The sequence below is a fragment of the Palaemon carinicauda genome, chromosome 2 (genome assembly GCF_036898095.1).
Source record: "Palaemon carinicauda isolate YSFRI2023 chromosome 2, ASM3689809v2, whole genome shotgun sequence".
Classification (NCBI taxonomy): Eukaryota; Metazoa; Arthropoda; class Malacostraca; order Decapoda; family Palaemonidae; genus Palaemon; species Palaemon carinicauda.
Window position 1 is genome coordinate 182,150,145 of NC_090726.1, and position 13,072 is coordinate 182,163,216.

At 37.6% G+C, this 13,072-nt stretch overlaps 1 protein-coding gene across 1 annotated transcript in view; it reads right to left on the reverse strand.

The window, feature by feature from the left end:
• Sym (symplekin) overlaps window positions 1–13,072 on the reverse strand; it is a 147,114-nt gene that overhangs the window by 30,696 nt on the left and 103,346 nt on the right. The window contains exons 12-15 of the mRNA XM_068351892.1: window positions 10,196–10,415; window positions 9,764–9,980; window positions 8,354–8,598; window positions 6,461–6,639 (exon numbers count right to left, since the gene is read on the reverse strand). Coding sequence (XP_068207993.1) covers window positions 6,461–6,639; window positions 8,354–8,598; window positions 9,764–9,980; window positions 10,196–10,415 — 861 coding nt within the window. The remainder of the gene's footprint in view (window positions 1–6,460; window positions 6,640–8,353; window positions 8,599–9,763; window positions 9,981–10,195; window positions 10,416–13,072) is intronic.

The following is a 13,072-nucleotide window of genomic DNA, read 5'->3' on the forward strand; positions in this document are numbered from 1 at the left end:
ACTGGAGTTTAGAGCTCTACAACTTAGAGCCGATGAAAGGGCAAAAGAGAGAGAGCATGAAATTGAGGTACTTAAATTAAAGATTAAGTTGAATCAGGGAAATAATGGTAGCAATAATAATTCTATTGTTGATGAAACAAGGTTTAATATGTTCGCTGCGTTAAAACTGGTACCACACTTTTCCGAGGAGGAGGTTAATGAGTTTTTTGTGTCATTTGAAAAAATTGCTAAGAAGCTTGCCTGGCCAAAGGATATGTGGACAACATTAGTTCAGTGTCGTTTGGTGGGTAAAGCTCAAAGGGTCTATAATAATCTTAGTGACGATCTCTCCGCGGATTACGACACCGTAAAAAGTATTGTGCTGAAAGCGTATGATTTGGTGCCTGAAGCATACAGGCAGAAGTTTCGTAATCTGCGGAAGGATCTTGACGTTACTTATGTTGAGTTTGCTCGAAAGAAAGTTCAGTTTCTCGATGACTGGTTGAAATCCAAAGAAGTAGACAATTTTGTTAAACTGAAAGAGCTGCTTCTGGCAGAGGAATTTAAGAGGAACGTGAGTCGTGACTTGCGAATTCATTTGGAAGAGTTGAAACTAGACTCCATTCAGGAAATAGCAATTGCTTCCGACGAGTATGCACTTACCCATCGGGAGGAACCCCTTAGGAAAAGAATTAATCAGGATAGGTTCTTGCCCAATGAATATAATACACATGGTAATAATCGTCAGTCTTCTAAAGGAACATCAAGGTCAAATAAAGACGGGTCAGAAAAACTTTCTAATGAAGACAGAGGTGTAAGCGACTCTCGTAGTTTCGTAAACAGTAGTAGGTCGGTTAATGGTGGTGGTAGTAGTGGTAGAAATTTTGGTAGTAGTAGTAGTGTGAAATGTTATTGGTGCCACAAGACGGGGCACGTAAAGGCTAATTGTTACGGTTGGAAAAACTTTAAGGAGAGAAGGTCTAATCCAGTAAACATTGTTGTAGCTGAAAAAACGACAAACGTAAACCAAAGTATGGAACAGGAAAAGTGACTAAAATTTAAGAGGTACATTTCTGACGGATCTGTGTTTGTTGGTAACAATAAAAGAACAAAGGTTTGTTTAAAAGTATTACGGGACTCTGGAGCAGCACAGTCTCTCATATTAAAAACTGCTGTTCCAAAGGATTTTGTATTTTCTAATAATGAATTTGTGGTGTTGGGTGGTTTCCCGAACTCTATTACGTCTTGTCCTTTAGAGAAGTTTAATATTCACACCAAGTATTTTAAAGGGACTGCTAAGCTGGCTGTGGTAGACAGTTTGCCAGTTCCCGGAATTCACCTTCTTTTAGGGAATGATTTGGCTGAAGGTGAAGGTGCAATTGATAATATATGTCCAATTTTGACTCTCCTGAATGTGACTTGTGAAGGCGATGAGATTGAAACTAATTTTTATGAGCCTGTCTCTGTAGTAACCCGATCTAGAGCTCGGGAGATGGATCTCGAGGATGTTGACTTAGATTTATATCAAGTAGACAGACAAATGACTGACATGAGGACTGGATGTAGTAATAAGAAAATCGTTAATTTGGATGACGTAAACTGGGACGCTAAGGTGTTCAAAATGGCACAGAGTAAAGAGTTTTCTAAAGTAGAACTCGGCAATCCCGAGGATTTGGTGAAACCAGTATTCGTAAAAGAGAAAGGTTTGCTCTACAGGTTGAGTAGGTCGGCTAATGCACCTGCCCATCAGGTAGAGTCGTGCAGACAATTGGTTGTCCCGGAAAGGTACCGAAATAAATTGATGTATTTAGCACATGAAAATGATTTGTCGGGACATTTTGGTGTTAGGAAAACCTTTCAAAAGGTTGCTGAACATTTCTTTTGGCCTGGGATGCGTAAGGACATTAAGAGACACGTATTATCTTGTGATGTGTGCCAGTTGGTGGGGAAACCTAACCAGAAAATACCCAAGGCTCCTTTAATTCCTATACCCTCCGTGGGCGAACCCTTTCGGGAAGTGATAATTGACATAGTGGGTCCCCTGCCACGGACGCGCGGTGGGAATGAATATATATTGTCTATGGTTGATAGAATGTCTCGCTTCCCTGAGGCTATCCCATTGAGGAGTATACGGTCCGAGAAGGTGGTTGAAGTGTTGGTTGGTTTCTTTACCCGATTTGGTTTTCCTAAGGTAATTCAGAGTGACTGTGGCACTAATTTCACGAGTAGGTATTTTGAAAAGAAAATGAATGAGTTTGGTATTAAACACGTGAAGTCTGCACCGTATCACCCGGAAAGCCAAGGCCAGGTGGAAAGGTTCCACCAAACCTTGAAGTCTGTGCTAAAAAAATTTTGTTTTGAGACTGGGAATGATTGGGATAAGGAATTACCTTATGCATTGTTTGCAATACGATCGATCCCCAATGAGTCAATGGGTCTCTCTCCTTTCCAGCTTATTTTTGGTCACTGTGTTCGAGGCCCTTTGGATGTAGTGAGAGAACACTGGGAAGGAGAGACTCCCGAAGTTAATGTATTGCATTATTTTTCAGATTTGCAGGAGAAATTGCTTAGAGCACGGTCATTTGCTCAGGAACATTTGGCGAAAGCCCAGGCCTCGATGAAATCTAAGTATGACGTTAAAACACGAGATAGGGTTTTTAATGTAGGTGACAAGGTGTTGGTTTTACTTCCTATGCCTGGCAATCCCCTGAAAGCGGAATTCTCAGGTCCGTGGAAGGTTCTGAAGAAAATTAACAATGTAAATTACCTGATTGAAACTCCTGATAGGAGAAGAAAAACCCGTATTTGCCATGTTAATATGATAAAATCTTTTATTGACAGGTCTGTAGAAGAATCTGTAGTGCCTATTTCTGTAGTTAATGTAGAAAATGAACAGTTCATGGGCGATAAATTTGCTGTTAGCCCAAGTGGTTTGGAAAATAATTCTGATGTTTTAAATAATCTGAATACTAAATTTCGGCACTTAGATGCAGAAAAAGCTGCACCTCTAATTAATTTAATTAATGAATACAAAGATCTCTTTCAGGATGCACCTGGTAGGACTCATATTTTGCAACACGACGTTGATGTTGGGGATGCTCAGCCTATTAAGCAATGTCCTTATAGACTGAACCCCCTCAAGAGAGAAATAGTCAGTAAGGAAGTTAAATACATGCTTGACCATAACCTCATTAAACCGAGCTGCAGTCCTTGGAGCTCCCCGGTAGTTTTGGTTAGGAAGGAGGATGGTCAGCCTAGGATGTGTTTTGACTACCGCAAGGTCAACTCTATAACAAAAACGGACTCGTTCCCCTTGCCCAGGGTGGAAGACTGTGTAGATAGAGTGGGATCTGCTCGTTATATAAGTAAATTTGACCTGTTAAAAGGATATTGGCAGGTCGGTCTTACACCCCGGGCAAGGAAAATATCAGCCTTTGTGACGGGTGACGGCCTCTATGAATGCGAGGTGATGCCATTTGGCATGAAGAATGCCGCCGCTACCTTCCAGAGGCTGATGAACTTTATTACATGTGAACTGGAGGGTTGTGTGGTATATATTGACGACCTTGTGATTTACAGTGATGATTGGAAAACTCATCTTAAGAGGATAAGAGCGCTGTTCGAGGTGCTGAGGAAGGCTGGTCTGGTGATAAATTTAAAGAAGAGTGATTTTGCTCAAGCAAAAGTGGTTTATTTAGGACATGAAATTGGCTTGGGTAAGATCGCTCCTAAGAGAGCGAATGTTGAGGCAGTTACAGCCTTCCCAGCTCCTCGAAACAAGAGAGGTATTCGTAGATTTTTGGGTCTAGTTGGTTATTATAGGAAGTTTATCAAGAATTTTTCTGACCTTGCTAATCCCTTAACAAATTTGTTAAAGAAAGATGTAAAATTTATGTGGAATAACGAGTGTCAGGATGCATTTGAAAAATTGAAAGGTACTTTAATAACCTATCCTTTGTTACGTTCTCCCGATTTTTCCTTGCCTTTTTGTTTGGCTACAGATGCCAGTGACACAGGTTTAGGTGCTGTCTTGTTGCAGGAGGGTGCAAATGGCACCTCGCATCCAGTCGCCTACTTTTCCAAGAAGTTGTTACCGGCAGAGAGACGTTACTCAACAATTGAGAAAGAGGCTTTATGCTTGGTGAAAGCCATCATACATTTTGAAGTGTATTTATCTTCCTCAGCATGTCCAATAAAGGTCTTTACAGATCATAATCCCTTAATTTTTATTAATAAATTTAAAGATAAAAATCAGCGTATTTTGCGCTGGAGTCTTTTACTCCAAGAATATAACCTTTTTATTTGTCACGTGGCTGGAAAAGACAACGTAGTCCCTGATGTTCTTTCCAGGACATTCGGTAATGAAAATGATGAGGTGGCAATCCAAGAGTAGTTGTGTAAGGGTAAAGGTCTCTGCATCAATCACATTTGAGCAATTTTTTTTATTTAGGTTTTTTTTTTTTTTTTTGTCTGGTGTTGGGAAGATTTCTTAATATAAGTTTGAGGTTGACATTATTTATATTTAATCTTAGTTGATATTAATGTTTAAGGATAGTGGTTTTGGTTTATGAAATATTTGTTTTGATATTTGCATTTTTCTTTTGTGCACAATGCTCATGTTTTTGCTTGAATTACAAATTACTAGTTTAATATTGGCTAGGAGTTACCTTTTTTTTAAAAAAAAAATAATAAATTATTTTTTTTCCTTGTCCCGGGGAGCTGTAATCCATAATTACTTTAAATATTTTGTTCGTGGTTTTTGCCATTTGTTTTAATTAAAGTCACGAAAAGTTCTCTTGGAACATTCTTTTATCCCCGGCCAAGGTTTTGTTTGTGTTTATTTGTATAGTGTTTATTCACCGTATTCCTTTTTTGCTTTTCATGTTTTGTGGAGCGGACTGCCCGTCTTCAGTGATTAGCTTGTTGAACTGCCGCATTACGTAATTATGCTTTCGCTCTCTCTCCGTTTACTTGGAGTGCGTTTTTGGGCAGCGGGGCAGAGAGTGTCGGCTCCCCAACAGAGGAGGTCTTACAGCATTTTTTCACGGCTTGATAATCGGAAGATATTTGTTCCTGATCCTGCAGCTACCATTTAATTGGAGAGGCTCCTGCTAATGGATTTTAGCCTTCTAAGCATTGCTATTGCTTGTGTGCTGCTGCCTGCCACTGCTGCTGGCTGTTGCCGTGTGTCTGACCTCCTGGAGTCGTGAGGAGGCCTTCTAGTGACGAAGAACGGTAAGCGAACCGTATATGTTCTTCCTTCGTCTGATTAAATCAGATAGACAATTTACGTTGCCCCAGTGATCCCATCGGTGCAAGAACACCCCTAGTGATCCTGAAGTAGGACATTCGCTGGTGATGTGTCATAATAATCTTTAATTATGAATTCGGTGCAGTTTTTGATTACTTATGCCAGCATTCTTCAGATATTTCCTCGTGACCTGTAAAGTGTAGTATTATCGCCAATTTCGGATATATTATTATTTAAAGGTGTATTTTGATAATTATTGTAAAATTAATTATTTTTAAGGTTTACTTCACTCTGGAACTCTAACTGTCGTATGCTAGGGAAAGTGTGTATTTTTCTACCTCCTACACCTTTTCTTTCTCTTCGACTGAGGTATACAAGTTAGGTAGGCGTGTGACGGTTCGAGAGTTATTATTGTACAGTAGTGTATGTGTTTTTCCAGTTCCTAAGAAAGCTTTTCGAGGACTACTTTTTGTAATTTAAGACTACTTTTGTTAATTAAATTTTATTGTTAAGTTTGATTCAGTGTTTTTTGTATCCCTCTTTGAGAGTTTTTTTTGCTTTTTGAATTTTGTGTCGCTGCTGGTTCTTGCCTGGTATTTTGGCACTGAGCCAGTCTGAAAAAAAATCCTGGATGAACATAATCAATCTTGAGTTCATTACAATAGTCACTTCAAAGTTTTTTAGACAAAATCACAGTGCTTTACCATTATTTTAGAGAAAATTATGTGAAACAAATTTCTGAAAAATTATTCCATAATCACCACAATGAATGTAAAAAATATTTTGGTTGTTTATAGTGAAATACAATGAAAAATAAAGCAAACATTTGAAAAATTTATTCTGTAAATCAACAGTAAAACAAATAAACATGGAAATATAGGTTGTTATAGAGTAAGTGAGCAAGTATATCGATGGTGACAAATCTCGTGTACAAATTGAGCAGCGGACCCGCGGCCTCGTAGTAAAGGGGTTAATGGTAATTATAGTTCGTAAGTAACTATGAAAATCTGAGGTATTCCATGCACCAGCAATTACCAGCAGCAACTAGCAGATAAGCTTAAACTAGTCTATGAGATACTTATATGGCTAACTTTTAATTTTTTCAGGGCCAAAAATTATCTGCAGGTTTCCAAATTAGAATAACTACTGTATATTTATAAAAAAAAAAAAAATAAAATAATAATAAACCACAAATATGATGACTAACAGTTTTTACTAAATTTCACTTACCTTTTTCAGTAAGTATATGGATAATCCTTGTGATAAGTGTTTCTCCTCCCTTTGGGCACGTTTCAACGAGTTTAAGTAAATGTGGTGAATTCATTCCCATGTGTTGGATAGGACCTTCCAACATTCTCAATATAGCTCTTTTAGCTTCATTAACTGTCTTGACATACACCTGAGCTAACCTGGGGGAAAACAAAACACTTTGAAGCTTGAAGAATAAATCAATGAGAGCCTATGCTACACAACATTAATAATCTACATAAAAAAATGATGGAACTGCTGAAATTTAAATTTAGAAAAAAACGTTCTTGCTATAAGCCCATCACTCATTCATGAACCTATACACAAACTTGAATCTAAGTGCCATCTCATTTTTAAGTATGGATTATAAGCCATATGGCACCTACATACTTGTTACAGACCTGTTCTACACTTTGTGAAGTAGATGCAAACCATGTAATGGGTTTGTATAAAAAAAACAAATTTTGCATAAAAAGCAAACAAGTTTATTTCATCACAAACCCATCTATCATACATGCCTGAATCACTATTTAAGCAGAAGTACCAAGTTGCACACTGCCCGAGAATATGTACTAAATGTGACAAAAGACAAAATAGATCTAGAGTCAAGCCTTTGGCTATTATAAGGATGTACTTAGTATGGCAGAGCCTAAATAAGGAGTGCAACTTTGCCCCATTACGACAAGGTTATTTTGGGGTTATTTCAAATTCTATCTACTCTTTTGTTTTCAACTGAAATTTTTTTACATTTAAAAACTAAAACATAGTCTTATATACATATTATATACTGGCCATTCTCTTAGTGTCTTAATTTCTTTTATATGTATTATTTTATCAATGTATAGAAGTTACTTTTAAGATGACATTTTTCATAAGAATATTTTGTTTTTTCTGGGAAGAGCTTGTAGGGGGTGCTGCTCAGGATCTCGGAATGGGCACAGGGCCTTTCCTTGATCCCTATCCCACAGGCTTGGGCAAACCCAAGAGTTTGGCCATTACTCCCTTCGAAGGGCCAGGACGCTTGAAGGAGGCAGCACCCTGGATCAAAGAGTCCTGTAAAGCAGCTCACGATTCCAACGATGCCTGCAAAACAAACCTTGAAGGGAGAGATGTGGCACCCATACTGATGAGTTGAGTTCCATAGAAAATATGCCCCCCCCCCCAAGCTAACTTCTTTTAAGAAATGGTAACCAAAAGCATCCTATCTCAAAACCCAGTTAGCCCACTGGTTTCCTGACTGGTGAGCCAGAATGGTCACAGCCTTCCTACCTTACAGAACAGGACTTGTACTTCTTCAAAGACTCCCAAGTTGATAGCTACAATGTTTTTACAAATTACATTACTGTTCCTGACCACTGGTCGAACCAGGAAATAGCATGGAGTGAGGCCATGACCAACAATTCAGAGACAGAGAAGGACATGTCTTATGCCTTGAGTGTCTCCAACGAGAGCCAATGTGGACACTTAAGGGTCAGCCTGCAGAGGGGCTGACGTAGAACTCTCTGGCATATAGAACCTTGACAGTAGATCCATGCTGGTCATTGGTCGAAACAAAAGTGAGGCTTCCACGCTAGTGAGGGGATGGGGCTTCTCGACCACACCATCCACCTGTATCCAGCTCGCCATTAAATGACAAAGGTTTGTGTCACTTAGGAACACTCTCACATACACAAAAACTGAGACTCATAGTCATACGTGCATATAGCTATTGGTTAACCACATTTTTTTAAGTAATCAACTAGGTTCCTTTTATGTACATGATAGGGCTAATTATGAAACCAGAAAAGTAATGGATTTATAATGAAACATAATTTCCATGCAGTATCTCAACATTAAAAGCAATTACACTAAGCCAAAAAGAAAATAAAAACTTACTCATAGATAAGCTCTTGATTCATGGGTAACAATGCCAGGTACAGGAATAAGCATGCCTTAACAGAAGTTTCAGCCCACTCTCCACCCTTGTTTGGACGTCCTAACTCATGAATGCATAGGACTTCCGGAGGGCTTTCCAAGAGGAGATATTTCAAGTAATTTGTGGCAACCTGAGCTACAATTTCTTGTATACTTTCATCATCTTTACAAAGTTCCAAGATAACTGGTATGACCTGTTCTCGAACCTGTAATAAAGGAATGGTTAACATATAATAAGGGCTCTAGAACTTTGAAAAATCCAGTTTCTTTTAGACATAGGTCACCAAGAAATAGATCCATGACATAAAACACTGAATTTATAAAAGCAGTATAAAGACTTGGTTGAATTTCTTTCATAAACTATAACTACGGAGATCTTCCTTTGACATGCAGAGTTATTATGATGAGTAAGGGGCTATCAACATCCCTCTGATAATGTTTAGTCAAATTGATTTGAATGCTTGTCTTGTTGACAGAGAGAAACTAAGAATATACCACACTGAAGATTATCTGTGCTGCTGTTCATGGCTCCTTCATCATTCCATATGCCACTTTTAGTTCTTTTGTTATAAAAGTGGGCTCATTCAACTTTGGGCAGTAACATTCTTTTCTAAAATCTTGGTTGAGTCCCCTTGCTAGAGAATATACTGTACTAAAATTACATTTTCCTTTGTTTATTTACATTTTAGCTTTAATTTCATCATATACTCAGTCAATGTGAAAACCTGATCAAGGAGGAAACATCACAAGAAGAGTGGAAAAAAGCCGTACATTAATGATATACCCTACAAAAGAAAATTTAATTATGATTATATAGGAATTACAGAAGAACAAAACAACTTGAACATGTTATGAAAGTGTTCCAGGAAAAGCTGAGAGCAATTACTAAAATGGATAACTCAGTTTGACAGTCAAGGTAGTTTTAGCAATCTTTAAAGAAGTAACATTTCGAAAGGAGCCTCTTACACTTTTTGAAAACCATTGCATCTTTAAAGAATACTAAAACCACTTTGACCATGTAAGATTCATTGTTTAAACAGTTTGTTTTATTAACATTATTCTTCAAAACATGTTTTAAATCATATACTACGGAGTCAGTCCTGCCATTATTTGGAAACTTATTTAATGTACTCCATAAGGAGGAACAATCCATTATTATTAAAAGAAAGCGTGCCATGCTACAATACTCTTGAATTAAATATTTTTGAGGGAAAGCCTTTTACAGAATAATAATAATAATTATAATACTGTATTTAGTCAACAACAACAATAATAGTGATCATGACATTAATCATAATAATAAATATAGATTTACCCATTAAGAACCAGAACAAAAATAATATATACAGTAAAGTACAGTATCATACTAACCTGCTCCTGATCATGTGATGCCAATAAACAAAGTGCTCTAATTGCTGGTTTCGATATTGGGGGTCTCCAAAGTATGATATCTTTCAATATTCTTACTGTATATCCATATAATTCACTGGTTATAATTGTCTCTCCAGTACATCGCCCTAAAGCAATAAGGGACGTTACAGCATCTTCAGGTACCACTGGACTTTCCAGGAAAAGACGAAGCAGAAACCTGAAAGTTTTTATAAGGTAATAGAGTAAATCTAAAATTGAATCATTTTTCTAATTCTATTTCTATGACTAAAATTGAAGACTTTAATTTATAAATACAGTAGTCACATACAGTATTAAAACCAGTTTTCAATAACAATGTATTTCCCTACTTTATTTGGAGTGGAAGGCAACAAATTTTGCTATTGTACAATGAAAAAAATTATAAAAACTCACTCTTCAGTTTCTTTATTGACTTTTTTTGCAATGGCTTTCGTCATGATACTTGTGAATATCTGTTGGTAGTTCTTCTCCTTCTTTGTGCCTGGTTTACTGTGGCTGTGAAGGATGCTGTGAACTTTAGAAAACTCATGGGAAACAGAATATTCTGCATACAACCACGACAACATGAGTTCTACGTGATTGACCATGTCATCTAGGATGAAGTCCTCTAATTCTGTGTTAAAAGAAAAAAATATCAACATCAAGTTAAGGGAGATGTAAATTGATCTCAGAATCACATTATTTTTAAATAATAAAACAAATAACCTCAAATAAAATATTAAGATCGAAATGAATATGACTTCCAAATAAATTTTGAGTTTTGAACTAATAAATATTTCAGTTAGGAACCAATTTAGTGTTCAGAATTAAGAAATAAATCGGTAATAAAAGAGTATATCATAGATGTTGTCTTCATTAAGATTAACTAACTGAAAATATATAATATGGTAGCTGTTTAACGACAGGTGGTGTAAGGATGAAGTTCCAACAACCCACCTGTCACAGAATAGCCACTTTTGTCCTTAGGCCTAGGACTAAGAGGTGTGGTAAAGGTGAGAAATTTAATTTAAAGGACCCAGGTTTGTATAGCTTGGATGGACACAAATTGCTTTTAAAATTCATTATTCATTCCTTCATCTATATAATCGTTCATCGATTTGAAAAGGGCAATTCACTCATCGGTGGGAAAAGTCCCATAGAACTAAACTATTAAGTCCCTTTCTTCCCTGAACATGTCATCCTTTCTAATGCCATATGAGAATGAGGAAGGTGACTCCAACAACCTCCTAAAATCATATCATATTGTTATAATATTGTTTTGTCCTTTTGCTCTTTCATACCTCACTCTGAACCTTTTGTCTGGTGATCTTTTCATACTTTGTTTACTTACCTGATGGAGGGACAGTCAAAGCAACTTATCAAGTAATTCTCTGTTTCTTTTGTATTTCCTTTTGTTTATTCCATTTGTATCTATTTGGTTTAATTAGTTTTACTTTGAGGATCTAACATAGTTTGTATTACATTTATTATGGGGTCTGCTAATTATGTTTATGGTTGTTTCAGGGAATAATCTACTGAAGTTTAAGTTGAATAAAGCTTGGGTAGCAGCAGCCAAGTCTTTTAATGTCACAACAATTTATTCAACTTAAACTATGGAGAAACTATTGAAGCCTGCCCGTTTGGATCTGGATCCTAGCCTCCCTTCTGCAGCAAAGGAATGGCGGCATTGGCACAAGACGTTTTCCAACTTTATTCAAGAATGTGGTGAAAATGCACCAAATAAATTAAGGACACTTGTGAACTATGTCAGTCATAATGTGTATGAATACAGTACATTGAGGAGTGTGTGGATTATGATACTGCCATTTCTACGTTGGAAAAGTTATATGTTAAGGCACCTAATGAAATATTCGCCAGACATTTACTTGCTACTCGCCAACAAAAGGCAGGGGAAACTTTGGATGAGTTTCTGAGAGAATTGCGTAAATTAGGTAAGGACTGTAATTTTAAACCAGTTAGTGCAGAACAATACAGAGAGGAGTTGATCAGGGATGCTTTTATAAATGGCCTGGCCTCACCTGTGATTCGGCAACGTCTTCTTGAAAATAAAACTCTAGACTTACAGGCAGCTTATGACCAGGCTTACTATTTAGACCTAGCCCAACGTAATGCTAGTTTTTACAGTCACATGCTTCCTCATGTTGGGCATACTGCTGCTGTGGTTACATCGGATCATGCACTTATCACAGATGATCATGTGAAGAGTGGACCAATGTCTGAGAGCTGTGAGGTAACTGCTGGAACTCAAGTATTAGCGACTACTCTGTCCATGAAGAGAAAGTGCTTTTTTTGTGGAGGTCCCTATCATATTCGTGCACACTGTCCAGCTCGGGATTCTATTTGCAATAAATGTGGCAAGAAGGGGCACTTTGCAAAAGCATGCCTGTCTAAATCTACATATGGAGGTAAATCTACAACAGCTACAGTATTTGATCCCTCACAGTCATCTGTTCTTGCAGCTAATGCTGGTACCTCTTTTCCTCAGAGCCTCTATCGGGCAGCTACCTCAACAACAATTAAAGGACGGAAGTTGACAGCCCTTGTCGACTCGTGCAGCGATGACAGTTATATAGATGAAGAGGTAGCGTGGGAATTGAAGCTACCAATACATCCCACTGATAAAGACGTCGCTTTAGCACAGAAATCTTTGCATACAAACTCTCCAGGTTATGTCAATGTAGACTTGACTCTTCATCTTAATGGAGAAACTTATCCATCCATGCGTCTAGCAGTAATGAAGGATTTATGTTCAGGAGTATTACTTGGTCAGGACTTCCAAGAACAGCATCAGAAAGTGACTATTGAATACGGTGGGCCGAAACCAGCGCTCAACTTATCTGGTGCTAACCCCTACTGTTTGTAGGCAGCCGCTGCTGTGGATGAACCTTCTATCTTCCAGCATTTGTTACCTAATTGTAAGCCTATTGTCACTAAATCAAGACATTACTGTAAAGATGACAAAGAATTCATTGAAGCGGAGACTAGTCGTCTCTTGGCTGAGGGTGTTATTGAGGATAGCATATCACCATGGAGAGCTCAAGTTGTGGTGGTTAAGGATTCCTTTAATCGGCATAAGAAAAGGATGTGTGTTGATTATTCGCAAACTATAAATCTGTTTACAGAACTGGATGCTTATCCATTACCAAGGATTGACACCATGGTTAATGAACTCTCAACATATTGCGTATTTTCGACTTTTGACTTGAAAAGCGCTTACCACCAAGTCCCACTAAAGGAAGCAGACAAGAAGTATACAGCTTTTGAAGCCAA